Raw genomic sequence first — 19,348 nt, 5'->3', positions numbered from 1 at the left:
TCCAGCACACCAGTACTTCTTGTTAAATCGGAACTGGTTTGTTCTGTAGGTGCAGGTAATAGTGATCGTGCTTCCAATTGTTGCTTGAATCTTTGTTTTATCACACTGAAGCTGCATACTTACTAAAGAAAAAGTCACAGTTTTAAAAATTGCATAAATAAAGATGATCATGAAAATGTATCGAGCATTTAAAATCAGCACGATATGAAAATTCACCCTATCTATTTTCTAAAAGCAATGTTTCTTTTTTATATATACTTTGACCTCAATATGTTATAATCGGATCTTCTGATGAAAACAATAGATTTCTCTGTGGTTGTGTATAGAAAGTGCTATACTCATTGAATCAGGACAGAACAGGAAAAGGTCAGAGACTGCACTTTCGCCAAACAGTCACTAGATGGAAGACTTGTGTGTAATATGCAGGACTTCTCCAATCATTTAATCCGCTTAAAACCCGCCCCTGAAAGCTTGCGTTCTTCTGCCTCTACTTTTGAGTGCAACATCTACATCTCAAAATCCGCAGCAGATGGAAAACCAACCTGTTATGTATCTCATATTTTAAAATTATTTTTAAACTCTTCAAACAAATTTTATTTGAAACATTTTATAAAATAAGTTTATTTTTATTTTTTATCATTAACAGTTTTTGTGTGCATGTTAGTCATTTTGTTCAACCTATGTGCGTTTACTAGAAGTAAATTGGCAAAGTTGTGTTACAATCACTGAGATTAGTGGTTATATCTCTCACTCTCTGCTCAGATACGATATTTAGTTTAACATTTTGAATTACCCTTCATTTTAAGTAAATGCATGTTATCAAATTAAACAAGAAAATCTGATTCACAAGAGAACAAAAGATTCAGGCGATGCCAGTTCAGCTCATTTAACATGCATTAACTTGACTGCAAATCAAATAATCAACTGTTTAAATGCAGAAATTAAATGTTGATTTTTTTCTACAAAAAATATTGTCCTATAAACTTTTTTGGTGGTCATGTACGAAAGATACAGTATTTCATCCTATTTTCTAAACTGACGGTAAAACTCAACCCGTTACATTCGTCCCTGGTCTCCTTACAAAACTACTCGGTTTACAAAATTTACTAGGTTTAATTTACTAAACAAATACTAGGCAGATAAATATAAAAACTACTGCATCGAATATGTATAAAAAAATCAGTAAAAAGAGACTTACTCTGTGCTACAAGCAGTATGAACAAGCCCTTCATAGTGTTAATGGAGGTGTGAATATTATGTTGTGTTGGTGTACCTTGCAGCAAGTTGTTTAGAAAAAAACAAGATGTAAAGCAGTGATGGACAAACTGTGGTTTTCAAATGGCTTTGTGGGGTCTTTCAGTATGCTGACAGAAAAGATGAAAGGGCACTTTTTCCATGCAAAAACATCACAACAATAAGAATTCAAATACAGACAATCTACACGCAAAATTGGAAAGATTGCAGGCGAGATTGTGTATAGAAAGTGCTATACCTGTAATAGAACATTTGTCAGTGTATCAGGACAGAACAGGAAAAGGTCAGAGGCACTTTCACCAAACAGCCACTAGATGGAAGACTTGTGTGTAATGGCAAGTAACATATTAAATTAAACATGCAATTTTAAATATATATATATATATATATATATATATATATACTAGGCAGATGAATATGAAAACTACTGCTTCAAATATGTATTAAAAAATCTGTAAAAAGGGACTGTGCTAAAAGCAGTATAAACAATACACACACACACACACACACACACACACACACACACACACACACACACACACACACACACACACACACACACACACACATATATATATATACAATAGTCAACATTTGAAGTGGATCAAAACCTTTCATCAAAGTAATACATGAATTTTGAACAATACCCGTTCTTGTTATTTGATTAACTTTTTTGATCCACTTCAAATGTTGACTACTGTATTTTTATTTTATTTTTAAATGCTTGTATTAGAATTAATGCAAGAATTAGAAAATAGAACTTTAAAAAAATAATTGTAGACACCATTTAAGCATGTCAAACTGCAGTAAGACACTGCTGTCATTGCTTGACATGTCAGGTCAACTGCCTGAATACATTTATTCCAAGAGCCACACAAGTATCTTTCTCTGGTCTGACTACATTTACACATTCTCTAGATTCTAGTTCAACTGTTCTGAATGTCATCAAACAGGCTTGGCCACTTCCAGCAATGAAGCAAATGACTTTGACTCTTTCACTATTTTTCTTTTCACATGCAAGCGAACACCCACCCACAAAAGCTTCCTGTGTGGGGTATTGGCTCTAAAACCTTGTGCTACAAAGTGTTGGGCAGAAAGAAAGAAAGAAAGAGGCCGCAGACAAAGAATAAACGCTAGGTATGCAACAAAAAGAGTGTGATAATCTGAAGGAAGATATGAAGGGGCGGAGAGGGTCACAGTGATACTTCGAGCTGACCACAGATCTAGTGAACTGTTGCTGCCACTGCTTCCGTGACGACACATCGCACAGTTCCTCAACTCAACTGTAGACCTACAAGAAACACACGTAGAGAGAAAGCCAAAGATGGACACCTTTCAGAAGCCCACCGATCTCCCCTATCTCTGACATGACGGAGGAAGCCGCTGTGACACACATCATGCCATGGACGCCCAAGCCTGCATTCTGAGGGACATACTGGCCCAAATCAGCTGCAAGGAAGCAGAACAAGAAGGGGCAGAGAACGGCTTTGCCGGAGAGTTTTTGGTAAGTTATTAACTAGGTCTTACGTTTACAAATGTCACCGCAGGGTGAAAATATGCTCTCTGATGGTCAAATTCAAATCTTGTGACACAGTGGATAGGGTGAAAAAGGTGCCAATGTTTCTGCTTTTTTACATTATATGCATGTGCCAAAAGCAAGCTAAAAATAAAATGTGTCTGGCCACTGTGCTTATGGCTAAGCGGGGACTTCCTCTTCTAAATAAAGTGCCTCTCAGTTTAAACTTTCATAACAGAAGTTTTCATCTGTCGTGATGTTAACTAAATGATTATTGAATCTATGGCTGACTGTCTACAACATGGAGCCCCAAGTAGTACTTAGTGTCACTACTGCTTAGATGTTTTTTCCCCCCAAATGAACCTTTATTTGCTTTCCCCCTCGAATGTCAACTGTTAGATATTCCATGTGAACAGTCATGGCATTGGTGACTGCGCGGGAGTTACCCATGATGACCCATCCTGAGCTGTCACTTCGACTTAAACCCATGCAAAAACGGAAAATGCAAAAATGAGTTTGTTCTCTAAAGATTTGGAAGACACTTTTATTCAAAAGCATCTTACAGTGCATTCAGTTGCTTAGAGTGAAACAGGATGTTAGGCAGTGAGGGATGGACTGTGGTTTTCAAATAACACTCTTATATGCTGATACAAGTACATTATATTAAATAGAAATAAGCACTTTCTTTGTTTACTTTCACTTTCTTTCAAACTAATAAATAATGTAATGCCAAAAACGTATCTTATCTTATCTTATCAGTGTTGACTGGGCATCAATCTCACGACCTTGGTGTTGCTATAGCACCATGCAGTTCCGCTAGAGAAACTAGAGTTGAGCTAATGTCAAATGTGTGGCTAATGTCAAAGGAAAATGTTTTGTGGTCAATTCATCTTTGGCAGAATGTCCTCTAAATCAGAGGTTTCCAAACTGGGGACTTCCAGAGGGTATGTGCCTGTTGCTAGGGGGTACGCTAGGGCACACCCATTTTTTTTCAATTATATACATACAAAATATACATTTAAAAAAAAAAAGTATATATATATATAGCCTATATAATTAGATTATCTAAATGACTAGATAATGTTTTAATTTGATTTGGCTTCAGTACAAAAGTACGGAAAAAATATGTATATCATGGCCATGAAATAAGAATTCATTTCTCTCATTTTAGTAAATTTAGCACAATATAATTCGTTCTCTCAGTCAATTTACAAAATTGTGTGCATAAGATTCATTCCCTCGATTTGACCAATTTAACTAAAACAAGGGAACAAATTATTACAACGGTGCCATGATTTTGTAAACGAGGGAACAAATTATTATATCATGTGCACGGTTTACTTAAAAAGAGGGAACAAATGAGTCAAATGTGATGACATTTTAATGAACGGTTAATTTGTGGCCACGATATAGATTTTTTGTTCTGCATGTCATGTGGGGGGGTCATTATATATGAAAATATCTAACATATATCGTACTTTGGGGTCATTGTCATCAAAATATTTGAAAATCTCAGCTGTAAATGGTTACAACACTGTATTGTCAAACAATACAAATAGCCATAACAGAAAATTGAAAAGTATCACGCCATTTTTAAGGCTTAAACGTTTATCACCCAGGTACATGTTACTCTCGTAACTAAAATTGCACCCATTACGTACTTGCCATAATGCGCCAAACCCTGAAGTACCAAACTTATTTAGGCATGCCCTTGCCACCATGGCTTCATCCTGTTATGCAGAACAAAACATGCTCTGTGGTCCAGCCTGAACGCTACAGAGTGTCTGTTATAGTCCTCAGCTGTTGCAAAGTGTTCAACACCCAATGTCAAACCAGTCTGCTGCCAGTTTTCTCATTCACAAGAAGTGTGAATAATTACTCAGATTATAAAGTGCTCTTTTAAATATGCTGTTTTATTATCTCTTGCCAAACAAGACTTCTGCCAGAATAAGTGATTTGAATCGCTCACTAAAGGAACGTTTACAGGAAGAGAAACTGTCTATTTGGCAGAGCATGGAAACCTAAGTTCCCATCACACTGAGAGCAAAACTACTGGTCCTCATTGCTGGACCGCAATGTATGCCGACACAAGGGACATAAATGTAGAAACATGCCAGATACGAGTCCAGTCTCACTGTCCAAAACTTGAGGGTTTCCCACAGCGTGATGGCTGGTCCCTTGCATGCCGTCCTGACTGTTTCAGCTCAGAGATCCCATTCTAATTACTCAGCTTGCTATATTTGCTCACTGTTTGTTGGGCTCTTAAAGGGATAGTTCAACCAAAAATGAAAATTAGCCCATGATTTACTCCCCCTCAAGTCATATAGGTACATATGACATTCTTCTTTCAGACGAATACAATCGGAGTTATATTAAAAAATGTCCTGGCTCTTCCAAGCTTTATAATGGCGGTGAATGGTTGTTTCTGTTTTGAAGTACATAAAAGTGCATCTATCCATCATAAAAGTGCTCCACACTGCTCTGGGGGGTTAATAAAGGCCTTCTGAAGCAAAGTGATGCGTTTGTGTAAGAAAAATATACATATTTAAAACTTTAAGTAAAATAACTAGCTTCCGGCCAAACGAACATATGGATTTCACTTAAGTGTAAAGCGCAACTTATGCGAGTAATGCGACGTACTGCTGATATTTACACTACGCCATGACGCACTACGCTACTTACGACGCCACAAGTTGCGAAAGTTGCGCTTTAGGTGTAAATAGACTGTGTATGGCCGGAAGCTAAAATTTTACTTTGTAACGTGTTAAATATGAATATTTTTCTTACACAAACTCATCGCTTGACTCTGATTGTATTCGTCTGAAAGAAGAATGTCATTTGACTTGACTTGAGACAGAAGACTTGAGGGTGAGTAAATCTAATTAAAATTTTTGGGTGAACTATCCCTTTAAGGCTTCTCGTCAGCTCAGCTGTGGTCGGAAAGTCTCTTGGTCTGGTATCAAGGTGCTTGTGCTCAGAGACACACAAAGGAGAGCGATGGTACATCCCACATGCATGTTGTGACAGCCACACTCACTCACAAATACACAGCCACACTTATCTAGTTTTTACAGATCTTAACCACAGGGTTAACATAAACTGCATTCTGTTAGTCTTTGATCACTGCAGCTGAGATGTCAAAAACAGCTTTTCTTACTTTGCTTTGTCTTCTAAAATAATATCCATATTTGCATTGGTTGGTTAGTGTTTTAATGCCATGCCAGTTTAATTCCTTGGCTATTTTCATGCCAAGCAAAAAAAAAAGCAAAAAAAAAAAGCAAAAAAACCCAAAAAAACTATAAGGTTTTTAAAATTTCCTTTAGATAAAAACTCAAAAATGGATTCAGGGTTAACCCTGTTAGAAGTTTCTTCCAAAGTGTTTAATATCAATATTAACTCAGCCCTGAACTTGTGGGTTGAACAACTGAATCTTATTTAATCTGGTCAAAACAGAAACTGAAGAGGCAGTCTACAAAATATCGAGCAGAGAAGACATACCCCTCCACAGCTGCGGACAAACAAGATAACGTGAAGAAGAACAGATACAAGGACATTGTTCCCTGTGAGTATCACATTTGACATCTGACTATACTAAAGGACATTACAGTATACTATATTGCTGTATAATGTACCATAACATACTTTACAGTACCATATTTTCTCTAATATAATAATAATAATAATAATAATATGTTCAATTTATATAGTGCCTTTCCCAAGCTCAAGGATGCACAATAAATCATACAGTCATTTAATCAATTATATGAACAATGGACATTTGCCCAGTCCAGAACAAGAGCCAATGCAGTTGCATATAGCGGTTATGTCAAATTGTGCAGAACATTCAAATCCACAACAAAGATCACATAACGTCATGCAGAGAGCATAGAAATGTAGACAGTATACAAACACAGTGAGCCATACGTGAAAATGAATACTGTATTGTAATTATACCATACCAAAATATACTGTATAGTACTTTATTGTAACACACGGCAAGTGATGTTTTGTCGTTCTCGGCTGTTACATTAGAAAAGGTGATGTAGTATAAAATGCAAATGACACGAACGTGTGAGAGATTAGCACAATATTTGTGCTGTGTTAAAACACTGCTTAAAACACATGAGATGATGATTGTGATGATTACAGTAATGAGACTATGATGCTAACGATGCTGACGAATGTATTTTCTCACAGTTGATCACAGCAGAGTAAAGCTCTCCCTCATTAAATCCAAACATGACACGGACTACATTAATGCAAGTTTCATTAAGGTAAGATGGTTATATGCAAGAAAGATATCATGCTATATACACATACGCAGAGTAAACAGAAAATGTAATGCTTAAACAATCACTGAGAAAATATCAGTAACAGCAGCTATTTGTTGTCTATTTATCTCAGGGGGTGTTGGGCTCTAGGGCGTATATTGCCACACAAGGCCCGCTGCCAAACACTGTGCTTGACTTCTGGAGGATGCTGTGGGAATACAATGTGCAGGTATGCCCATTTCACACACATTCCACTTCCTTGAAAAAAACAGGTTCAACCTGTTCGATCTCTGGAGAATCATTCACATGCGGAAATACCTCCATAATGACTCTCTCTCTCTGTAGGTTGTTGTAATGGCTTGCCGAGAGTTCGAAATGGGAAGGGTAAGTTGTAACTGTGTATTAGAGGAAATGTTGTCAGTCACTGTGTCTTAAAGTAAACATTTTTGCCACATCCTTCTTGCATCAGAAAAGTGAAGCAATGCATCAAGCATGACATTTCTTCTACTTTTTTTTTATTTTTTTATCTTGAGCTCCCACCCTTTCACAACTTTTGAAATTATTGCTGTGCTATTCTCATAGCATATACAGATGCATCTGAAGGGAGCAGTTGAGACTGAATGCTGCATTTCCTCTTTATTTCAGAAAAAATGTGAGCGTTACTGGCCGGAGTCAAAGGAGGATGTGTTTATGTGTGAGCCTTTTACCATACACTATGTAAGGACACTTCTTCCTTCACTCACACCACACTTCCTGTCCTTGTGTTTTATATGCACTCAAACACATGCCTGTTCAAGCTTGATTCTCAGTATTCATGAAGCAACCCTGAATCTAAAACACTACATCATTACATCTCGAACTGCTAAGAAGGATGCACAAAAAAAAAAAAAAGAGAGAGAGAGAGCTCAACATGTAAAAAAAAGTTCATAAAAATTTAAAATATCTTTAATCTTAACGGATAATGTCCAGTAAAGAAAATGTACTAGTACCCTTTCCATTTTTCTACGGATTTTTTCTTCTGCTTTCAGTGTAAAGTTTTTCTTTGAAAACAGTAATAATTTAATAAAACTTGTAAATGTAATCTGTGCTGCCTAAATAAAACATGTATTTATTTTTTCATTTATTTAGACAAAATAGTACAGAATTGTAATCGACCATAGCATGAAAGTAGTTATTAGCTTATTGTGTCAACCAGAATTTTAATATTGATGCATCCCTCTAAAAAAAAAAAAATTTAAATTAAAAAGTCAAATGTAGGATTGTAGATTGGAAAATAGTTATTCACTATTGAATAACATTATTCAAAATATTACCAGCACATTAATGATCCAATGAGCATTCCATTCACGAACATGTTTGCTTTTGTCCAGGAGTCTGATGAGAATAAGGGAGAATATTTGATAAGGACGCTGAAGGTGACATGTAAACAAGTAAGTAACACTTCTTTGGTCTTGAGGTTAATGCACTGAAAAAAGTTCACTTTTTTTTTTTTTTTTGGTCCTTCAGCTCTTATACAGATACATATAATAATTCATTTTATTTGAATTAATTTTATTAAATTAAAGTAGTCAAAAACATATTTGAGTGTAAGCACAAAAAAAGTTTTTTTTTCTTGGCTTTGTATTTTTTATTGAATTTTTTTATCTTCTGTATTGCATTCTTAATCATTTTTCTTCAATGTCCAGACTACATGTTTGCCAAAATATGAGCTAAATAAGTACTTTATAAACTGTTCGCTTGATGTGTTCACACTTGAGTCAAGTTCATCAAAATATAAAAGTATAGGTCAAACATGTAGGTCACAAAGTATTTGGTATTCTTTCTCGTGGAAATGTCACTGTGTAAGAGTACAAAAGCGTTAAGTTTTAATAGTGCAGCAACTGTAGTGGAGACAGAGGAACAAACATAAACATAGACAGGTGCTGACATTTCCGAAGATGTTTTGTATAAAGAAAACCACCAAAATGTGGTGGTTTACTGACATGCAAACCAGGTTGCCAAAAAAATAATTATATCACACCGGTTATTTCCAGGAGTCCCGGACACTGAAACAGCTGCACTATGTGAACTGGCCGGATCACGGAGTACCCGACTCCATTCCTGCCATCCTGGAGCTGCTGCAGGACATGCGCATTTACCAGGATCATGATGAGATTCCCATCTGCATTCACTGCAGGTAAATGCCTGTATGTGATGGGCCAATGTGATTCATTTATGATTAATGATTGCAGCTGGGGGCTATTCAGATCAAAACTGAGCTTATGTTGTGGCCATGATGTAAAGTTTTAGTGGCCATGAACGCAAGATTTGTTTGTATCTGTAACCATGGAAAATACCCACCACCATTTTTTACACAGGAAATATGTTGGGGGTTGACCAACAACAAGCAAATGCCCCAACAAACAAGAGTTATAATGACAGTTAATGCTATGCTGAAAGACATTACATAACCAACAGAAGAGAAATTAATTCTTTAAGGTATTCTTTATAAGTTACCTTAACCATTAAGACTGAAAAATATATAATATGAGGATATAGTTTTATTTGGACATTCCAAATCTCAACCAATCTTTCAGTCTGAACTATAGAGGTCAATAATATCCAGAGAAAACACTAGTATAGTAATGTCTAGTATGAAAAATGGATATTAATTTTGAGATTTGCTAAAAATATAAATCAGTGTTATTAAATTATGTTTTTAATGTTTTTCCACACAGAATATTCTGAGCACCATATAAGCAGTTAATTGACTTGTTAAAATGAAATCATTCTTATGACTCCACAGCAGTGTTATGTAGAAAAATTGTACCTTCAAACTACACTTAAGAGTAAGAATGTAAGAAAAGATCACTGTGTTTTCACTGTGACTCATTCTCTTGGGATTGTTTGGGGATTTGCAGTGCAGGCTGTGGAAGAACAGGAGCGTTGTGTGCCATCGACTATACCTGGAATCTACTGAAGAGACAGGTAAGGATTCAAAACATCTTCCTGAAGTTTCATTATACTGGCACAAAAATAAAGAAGACAATAATTTCTGCCTCATACTTTAGGTCAGATGTTAATCTTATTTGCTCTTGTTTAGATGATACCAAAAAATTTCAGTATCTTTGAACTGGTAAAGGACATGCGTACACAGAGGCCCTCTGTGGTTCAGACTAAGGTAACCAAAATGGTTTCTCCTTAATTTGCCATCATCAATAAAAACTAAAACGCCTAAATTTTCCCTAATGATAAATTCTCTTTCTCTTAGGAACAATATGAACTAGTATACAGGACCATCAAGTTGCTGTTTGAGAGATATCTAGCAGCAATGGAAGAACCAAACAGAGAGGTCAGATAAGACACCATTATTACTCACTCTGTATTAACATATATCATGTCATTTTATTTCCCACTGATTTAGCTTTCTAGTTATGACACTTAACACATCATAGGCAGAGCATTTTGCTGGCCTGAGTCATGAACAATTTAATTTGATCATCAATCAGGTCCCAGCTTCCACCTTACCCGACACCATAAGCAGTGGGAGTGAGTTCTCAGATTTCAGCGACTCCGAATCTGAGACAGACTTCAGAGCGCTGCTTCGAACTGAGCACAGGTCTGAGGAAATCTCTCATTTCAATGGTATTAATCCAGATTTTAAGGGAATAGTTCAACCAAAAATGAAGATTTTATTCTCCCTCATGCTGATCCATTCCAAATCTGTATGACTTTTAGATATTTAAATTTAGATATTTAAAACAAAAAAGTTTCAATTGTTTTTGTCCATACAATGAAAGTCAGTGACCCCTATGTTGTTTTGGGCCCCATTGACTTTCATAGTATGAAAGAAAAACTAAAAAAAGACTGACACAATTTTCAAAATATCTCCTTTTTTTTCATATAGGTGAGGGTGAATAAATGATGACAACATTTTAATTTTTTTCTGAACTTGTGTAAGCTGAAGTGTGTAATTTCTGCTCCAATAGCATCCCCCCCCCCAAAGATTAAAAAAAAAACATAAAAAAAAAAAATTCACCCTTCTGCCGTTGGTCAAAAAAAGATCTCAACCCTCAAACTAATGCCCTTGGTTGAGCTAGTGTTGCCAAGTCAGGCCGCTCAAACAGACAGAGATAGTACCACAATTTTGATAGTACCACAAAGCCACAGCTTTAACACCTTCCGGAGAAATGAATTAGCTAATGACCTACTGATGACCTACTAATACACCCCATCACCCCCCCACCCCCTTAGAAACTCAGCTTTTTAATGCATCTAACCATTGTCTCTGATCTAACCAACTTTTAACGAGTGCTGAGTTGTCCCTATAAACCAGAGTGTACCACCGTTGGGCACCACCTAGCTACGAAAAAATTTATAATCATATTTTTCAAAACTACTGCCTTGATCAACACAAAATAAGTCCCATTTATTTGAAAGCTTAGAATCTGAACTTTACAATGCATGTAGCCAATTTGATTAACTCCTAAGTAGTGCTGAGTTATTTGTTGATAAATCAAAAACAATTCATGAAATATTTGTACAATGTAATATGTCAAAAACATCATACAGCTCAGATAGTCATGTGTCATATGTCATTTGAAAGGTCTAACAGAGTAGATTTGGGCTTTGACTAAACTTGAGCAAATTTTTTGTTTTCACTTAGATCTAAAGATATAACATTAAAATGACAAATGGTTAAAATGGTTTTTGGACGCTCTGCAAAAAAAGAAAAAGCCTACCCAGGATCCAAATGCTATAACTTTTGATTACTTTGAAAAAAGAATTGTCCTCATACCTTATTTCCCTCCCGAGTAATTGCATGTCAAATTAGAAAGATATGTAAATTTTCCCTTGAGCACACTTTTTGTCTTAAATCAGTAGTTTCTCAGCATGAGAATGTCCAAATGTAATGAAAAAAATACATTTAAAAAATGTAAACGTTATCTATCAAATGATACCCACCTTTTGATTCTCCTTGCTATGGTTTTGGAGTCTTTACTACTGTGTATGTCACTCAGAAAAAAGGACTTAAAGGGTTAAATAGAAACCTAATTGTAATAAAATAATCTTGAATTGTTTCATGTCTAAGACACACTGTGACTGTTTTGTGTTATTTCCAATTATAACTAAATCTTTTGCTGTTATAATAGGAGTAATGAGATGGAAATCCTACTGGATGAACACAATCACATTCCACAGAAAATCACTTCTTGGCCACAGCCACATTTACATCCATTCAGTCAAGAGGTCATCTCCACCAAAGTCAGTCCTGCAGACATGCTCAGTACAATGAGTGAGGCCCAGGTTAATTATCCGAGGTCATTCGTAGCACCAACTCCTCAAACAGACTTTACAACCTGTGGATATCAAAGAACTGAGCCATCCACCAGCAGCCTCAACACTGATCTTACCCAAGCTGCATGTTATCATCCCATCAGCCTAGTACAGGAGCTGAGGCCAAATATGAAGCATCTGGAGCGGGAAGAAAACCAAGATGTTAGTCCCGTTGGCAAAGACTACAAGCCTATTATCTCCGGCACCCCCTGCTTCACTGTGGAAGATCCTTATTTTGATCCCGAGTCTCCACCAGCTAGTGAAAATCCCAGTGTTATGGACTCTATGGTTCATGAAATGTGGATGGAGAACACTTGTTTCACAATACCTAGTTTAGCGCTTAATAACCAGGTGTTGGAACTGCCAAAACATGACTGCAATGATAAAGGTATGAAAACCTATGACTTTTAACAACTGATTCTCTCAAAATGTATTTATGATGGATCACTTATGGTCATTTTACAATTTGTAAATAGGTGCAAATACACCTTCATCTGATGAGGACACCCCTCCTCCTTTGCCAGAGAGAACCCCGGAGTCTTTCATACTGGCAGATGAAATGAACGGTTAGTCCAGCTCAATGTCTAAATAACTTCTAAACTTCTCACCAATGTGATTTCAGTTTTATTTATATACCATTATAGTATTTATGCATATTTTGAATTGGCTTGTATTTGTTATATTTTCAGTTTTCATTTAAATTTTAATTTAAGCATTAGGCCTAGTCATTTTATGTGCTTTTGTCTTTTTTTTTTTAGCTTTAATTTATTTTGGTTTTAGTTTAAGTAATTTGTTAACACTTTACTTTAAGCTTTTTCGCATAAAGAAATAGAAACATTTATAATGTATGTTGCAATACATAAAATCTTTTTTATTGTAAACAAAATTAAAATGTAAACTTTTGCAGATTACATTAATTATCATGTGTTGTATCGTTTTATACTTTCTAATGGTGTAAAAATCAAGTATTATAATTAGGGCTGGGTACCGAGTTCGATACTTTTTAGGTACCGACCGAATTGCCTCGATACTATCGAGTATCGAAAAATGACATGTTGTTCGCTACCAGATTTCGATACCTAAGGGGTTAACTCGTCAACGTCAGTGCTCAAACAAATACATATGAAATGCACAACGACACACCTAAAGTCGCTCACGCACATACACGCAAACTGTGTACACACGAGACGCGCGGAACTCTCCGCGCACATACTCATATGAGACGCGCGCGCGCACACACAAACTCTCCACGCACATACTCATATGAGACGCGAGCACACACACACACACACACACACACACACACAAACTCGCGCACATACTCAATGAGACTCGAGCACACACACACACACACACACACACACAAACTCTCCGCGCACATACTCATGTATGAGACGCGAGCACACACACACAATACCCTAAAGATGTGGTAAAGTCGATCAAAAGTGTGGCTATATACATTTCTCAGTGTGGCTATATACATTTCTCCAGGCTCGATGCCAACAGCGCGCGATGCAGTATTTGCGGTAAAATAACTGCTGCAAAGACCGGTACCACGACAGATATGATGAAGCCCTTGACAGTGCACGGAGTAAACATAATAGCATAAAGTTTCTCCGTCTTCGACTGGTAAATGAAGAGATACCTTGTTGATCACTCTGACAGTGTTTATATTGCAATAATGACCTACTGAATGTAGGCCTACACTGCCGTTCAAAAATTTGTTGGTTAGTCAGAATTTTTTTTCAGTAAGGATGCATTAAAGTGATCAAAAGTGACCTTAAAACGTAATGTTACAAAATATTTCGTTTTTAAATAAATGCTGTTCTTTTGACATTTTTATTCATCAAAGAATCATGAAAATATGTATCATAGTTTCCAAAATATTAAGTAGCAAACTGTTTTCATATTTCTGAAGGATCATGTGACACTGAAGTAATGGTTTTGAAAATTCAGCTTTGACATCACAGGAATACATTACATTTTTAAATATAATCAAATAAGATTTTTAATTGTAATACTATTTCACAATATTACAAGTTTTACTATTTTTGATCAAACAAATTCAGCTTTGGTGAGCATGAGTTCTTTATTAAAAAAAAATGTGTTCCTTTGTGCTTTTTTTTTGTTCCTTTGTGCACTGGCTAAGGAGCATGAGTCAAACTGACTAAATAAAACCACAGTTTTTCTGAGGTAATGTGTTATGTAATCTTGTTAAAAATGGATTTCATCAAAAGTATCGTTCAGGAACCGGTAGCCAGCCCTAATTATAAATGTATTATAACTGTGGTTCTGATTATTCATGAGATCATATAATGCATTATACAGGCTGTTACCAGTCATTTTATAGTTCTTTGATTTAAACGTATTTATTTCAGTTAATTTCACATTTTTGTTTAGTTTTTTTTTTGGTAAGTTTTAAGTCTTTTCCATATAAATTATATATAGGACCTCTAAGCAAACCATTTATTTTGGCTACAGGCTTAACAACTTCCTTTTTTTCTGCAGCATCATCTATTCCACTTAGTCCTGTTGCGATAACAAGTCACAGTCCTTCTCCCCCACTGTGCAAACATCCACAGGGTAAGACTCACTTATAGAGAACAAGTGAACTTTAAATTTGCTCTTTAAAAAAGCCAGATATATAGGCTACACCATCATTAAGCAAGCGAAAACATGCCATATTAAACAATTTTAAAATGAATCTTTAAAATCAGTACAACAACGCAAACAAAATACCTTCATACAAATCTCTATCAATGTAGGCCTACGATTCCAGAATTTCAGGAGTCGATTGATTCAATTGTTTGATTCAAAACTAATAAGGGAGGTCATGAAGGCCTACTGACATTTCAAGCCACAGCATATACAAATGTACAGTGCCTTTAAAAAAATAATTAATTTAGAAAATGAAACGATTAATAAAAATAAAAAAACATATCACTGGTCTTGTTTCCAGATATCAGTGAAACCAGTGAGCTGTTGGCATTGGTGATCCCAACCAGCTCAGGCTCTGAGAGTGTCAACAAAGGTGAGCATTATGCAGACTTGAAAATGTTTGTCTATAGATGCAAATTTAAGTGGTAGTCTTACAGCACCTGTACATTTTTCCGTTTCCTCTAAAAAAGACAGCCCGCCCTCACCGGTACCCCCACTGCCTGAGAGAACTCCAGAGTCTTTTGAGTTGGCCATAGATAAAGGTATGACAATCACAAGCATTGATGATGAATCAACATCAAATTTCATCTGGTCACTTTGTTTGTACCTGAACCTTATCTAATTTGCATCTTATTTTCAACAGATTTGGTTCAAAATGTGACACAGGAAAAACCACAAAATGTTGTAATGAGAGTTGGGAAATCTTTAGAATGGTCTGGGCAATCATCTGAAGCTCAGATAGACATGAGACGATCCTGGTCAAGGAGCAAGGTGAGCAGATACAGGGCAGTAGATGTATAGACTAATTAACCAACAACCTCGTGCACTTTTTGGATATATTTTGCTGAGCGTAATAAATAAGAACAATATAAATGAGACATAACAGGCTTGTTTTCTTTATTTCAGAGCCTAAAACTTAGAATGTCACTTCCTGGTAAGTCAGTCATTTTATTTATAGGACCTCTAAGCAAACCAGCAATACATTTATTTTGACTACAGACTTGACAACTTCCTTTTTTTCAGCAGCATCATCTATTCCACTCAGTTCTATTGCGATCACAAGTCACAGTCCTCCTCCCCTACTGTACCATCCACAGGGTAAGACTCTCTTACAGTGAACAAGGAAATAAGTGAACTTTGAATTTGCTCTACATAAAGCCAGATACTGGTGTGTTATAAGCTGACAACATCATTAAGTGATGACAAGCGAAAACATAAACGCAATTTTAAAATGAATCTATAAAATCAGCACAACAAAGCAAACAAAATACTTCAGACCAATACGTCATAAACTAATAGGCTAAGGGAGATGACAAGCCTCGTAGAGTCCTACAACATTAAAAAACAAACATTATTCACGTTATTATGTACGTCACGTAGCCTATATGACATTTCCACTTAATAAAAAGTCTATTTTTGTAAGCACAATCAGCTTATCTTCGAGAAATATGAGATGAATGCTACTGTAGCTGAGGGGAAAGTGTTCATTAAATAAACTTTGCCGTCTCATATCTCATGAATAATGTTGTTCTTGTGTTCGCTTAGCCTACTTACTTTTTGTGTCAAAGACATTCCTCGCGCTGATCAGTTATGATTGTCTAGCTTCCTGTATGATGTTATGGTATTCTGAACTTTTGAACGAATCTTTTGAAGGAACGACTTAAAAAGACACTCACTAGTCGCCACCTACTGGTAATGATGTAACTTACAGAAAGAGTCACCAAATGAACCAGTAAACGAATCTGAACCGAAATCTGAGTCTTTTGATAGACATAATTCTTCTGAGTGGATTCGTGTTGCCATTCTTTTCAGATTTACGGGGTGATAAAAAGAGAAAACCAAAATCCCCATCTGTAAAAACCTAACTCTAATGTCAACAAAATGAAAAAAAAAAAAGTGAACCTGGCTTAATCAGTGTTCAGACTTCTGTTCTGGAAATGTATGCAAATGAGTGCATATTTAATTAGATCCTGACTCATTTGCATATTTAAATATAACATTTCAGAGAACTTGTCATACAAAAAAATGTTTGCAATTCTTAATGTAATCAATTAACTGGGGAAGTATGATGATATCTAGTAATTTTTTACCCTGTTCGGTGTCTTGCCTTAAGTAAGTTCTGTCAGTGCTATTAGTTAATTATTTTTAAATATATGCTATTTACTTCCATTTTTTGACCACAGAATCTCTACTACACACCCTAATACCACATGAGCAGACATCTGAGACATTCAAACCAGTTCCAGGGACAGGTACTGTATCACGTATCCATCTCACTAAAAACACAAATGTAATTGTTCAATAGCCTATACAATCTCCAACATTAAAAAAAAATATATTTTTTTTTATTTTGTTTCATAAAGAAACTATCACTCCACCACTTCCTGAAAGAACTCCAGAATCTTTCATTTTTCACACGGAGAAAGGTGCAGTATACAGTACAGTTTACAGTATACAGAAAAACTGTGCATCTATGTTTGTTAAAGATATTTTTCCGTTAAAGTGCCTGACCACAACGCCCTCTGTCTGCCCGCTGAGCCCGAGCAGCCGAGACTGAGAGTGGGCACATCATCTGAATGGTCAGGCAGCTCCCAACCCAGATCGTTCCTGGAAAGTTCTTGGAGCCGAAGCAAGGTTACCTTTATACTCTCCCTACATGTTATACTACAATACATTTAGAAGTACATAGCATATAGCTGACCCACAACACTCAAATTTTCATGCAGTCCATAACTTGAGCTGTACAGAGGTGCTGTGCTATGACTTTCCTTTCATATGATTAATGCTTGACTCACTCTTACCAAATGTGTCATTTTCTAACAGAGCGTAAGAGCAAAAAGTTCAAAACAAGGTAGGTTGCTTTTTCCATTGTGCCCTCCCACACCTCAGTCAATAGTGTCATTACAGCATAACACGCGCAAGCAAATGTACCCTCTCAAGTGCTCTGCAGTGTAGTGTTTTTCACTGTGCGACAGAGATAAAGATGGCGCACTATTATTAGATCCATGTGTGCACAGCTGTGTTTAATTTTACAGAGCCTCTATCTGTGGCTCCGCTGACTCCTCCAGTGTCTGTAACCATGGCAACTGGAGGCAAAGGTGAGTGACAGCATAAATCCATTGACAGTGATTGATAAAAAAAAAAAAAAAAAATGCATGAGTAAGACTACATAACCTTAGTTTAGCTTGCCCTGTGGCCAAAACAGTAGAGCACCAGACGGCACCCAGCAGTCAGCCAGCAGCAACCGGACCAACAGACAACCGGACAAACAGAGGAGGGGAGAAAACTTCACTGGTCAGCAAGGCCAGGACCAAGGTTATACTTCTAAAGTGTCTGTATTTGGTACATGTAAAATAAACATGTCAAATCCAGTTTATTGATGGCAAATAAACATTTATTTTGCACTCCCTGTTTCCCACTGAACCCACATACTGACAAATGTATAGCCTAACTTGAATACACTTTAAAGGGGCCGTTCACACAGATTGTTCTTGTATTCCATCGCTCAACTTTTCCATTATTTATTTTTTTGTAAAAATGTACTAGACAGACACGTTTGACCATTGCTCACGTCGTGTGTCCTTTGCGTCCGCAGCCATTCTAAAAATGCAGCGCTCAAAATTGACAATGTGAAATTCCCCTTTGTGGCTACGCTACTGGTTTGAACACTTTTCTGGTTTGAACAACATTTTTTTTTTGCATGACACAAGCCCACAGAGCTCAATTTAAGAAGAAGAAAAGAAAAAGAAAAACAGTTATATTTTTTTATTCTACTACCACGCCTCTTGCGTTTTTCATCGCAGAAACGTGTTCTGTGTGAATGGCCTCTTGTGTGTGAATAATAGCCTACTTGCTTTGGATAAAAGCAGATTCTATAAATGTAAATACAAATTTATTTTCTTACAGAGTATTAAGTTTTTGAAAGGAAGACAGAGACGTATGTATAATAACCACTTCTTTTCCTTGTTGATACAACTAATTCTATACAATTTAATTATATTAAAATAAGCATTTAAATCAAATGAAAAGCTGCTTCATGTGTGTGTGTGGTTTGAACATTTAACTGTCATTTTCAGCAAAAACAGCCCCGCCTCCGATCCCGCCCCCAGCTCCACCTTCAGCCCCGCCCCCAATCCCACCTTCAGCCCCGCCTCCAGCCCCGCCTCAATCTGCTCCACCCCCCTATGGTGCTGCTGTAGGATTCTTATTTTGTAAGCTATCCCCCTCTTTAAAATACACTTTTTAAAAGACCAAAATGTTTTCAAACTGGTGTTCTGAGAGTTGACACCAGATGGAGCTACTCCATTTTAAATTTCCTCAGTTCGTGTTGATA

At 36.4% G+C, this 19,348-nt stretch overlaps 1 protein-coding gene across 3 annotated transcripts in view; it reads left to right on the top strand.

Annotated features, from left to right (window-relative positions):
* Positions 1–2,269: 2,269 nt before the first annotated feature.
* Positions 2,270–19,348, top strand: part of ptpn22 (protein tyrosine phosphatase non-receptor type 22) — a 17,781-nt gene continuing 702 nt past the window's right edge. The window contains exons 1-28 of one of the 3 annotated variants that reach the window (XM_082145387.1): positions 2,270–2,758; positions 6,224–6,332; positions 6,968–7,044; positions 7,175–7,270; positions 7,387–7,425; positions 7,687–7,758; positions 8,412–8,471; positions 9,075–9,217; positions 9,942–10,008; positions 10,124–10,201; positions 10,292–10,372; positions 10,530–10,639; positions 12,174–12,745; positions 12,834–12,923; positions 14,866–14,940; positions 15,317–15,388; positions 15,486–15,557; positions 15,659–15,786; positions 15,922–15,949; positions 16,039–16,113; positions 17,199–17,267; positions 17,379–17,441; positions 17,519–17,649; positions 17,839–17,866; positions 18,051–18,113; positions 18,200–18,330; positions 18,922–18,952; positions 19,092–19,226. In XM_082145387.1, coding sequence (XP_082001513.1) covers positions 2,657–2,758; positions 6,224–6,332; positions 6,968–7,044; positions 7,175–7,270; positions 7,387–7,425; positions 7,687–7,758; positions 8,412–8,471; positions 9,075–9,217; positions 9,942–10,008; positions 10,124–10,201; positions 10,292–10,372; positions 10,530–10,639; positions 12,174–12,745; positions 12,834–12,923; positions 14,866–14,940; positions 15,317–15,388; positions 15,486–15,557; positions 15,659–15,786; positions 15,922–15,949; positions 16,039–16,113; positions 17,199–17,267; positions 17,379–17,441; positions 17,519–17,649; positions 17,839–17,866; positions 18,051–18,113; positions 18,200–18,330; positions 18,922–18,952; positions 19,092–19,226 — 2,797 coding nt within the window. In that variant the 5' untranslated portion in view covers positions 2,270–2,656. The remainder of the gene's footprint in view (positions 2,759–6,223; positions 6,333–6,967; positions 7,045–7,174; positions 7,271–7,386; positions 7,426–7,686; positions 7,759–8,411; positions 8,472–9,074; positions 9,218–9,941; positions 10,009–10,123; positions 10,202–10,291; positions 10,373–10,529; positions 10,640–12,173; positions 12,746–12,833; positions 12,924–14,865; positions 14,941–15,316; positions 15,389–15,485; positions 15,558–15,658; positions 15,787–15,921; positions 15,950–16,038; positions 16,114–17,198; positions 17,268–17,378; positions 17,442–17,518; positions 17,650–17,838; positions 17,867–18,050; positions 18,114–18,199; positions 18,331–18,921; positions 18,953–19,091; positions 19,227–19,348) is intronic. The other 2 variants (XM_082145388.1, XM_082145389.1) reach the window with 2 other exon arrangements.

This window comes from Leuciscus leuciscus (genome assembly GCF_965113295.1).
Source record: "Leuciscus leuciscus genome assembly, chromosome: 18".
Lineage (NCBI taxonomy): Eukaryota > Metazoa > Chordata > Actinopteri > Cypriniformes > Leuciscidae > Leuciscus > Leuciscus leuciscus.
This window is presented reverse-complemented; position numbering and strand designations above follow the sequence as displayed.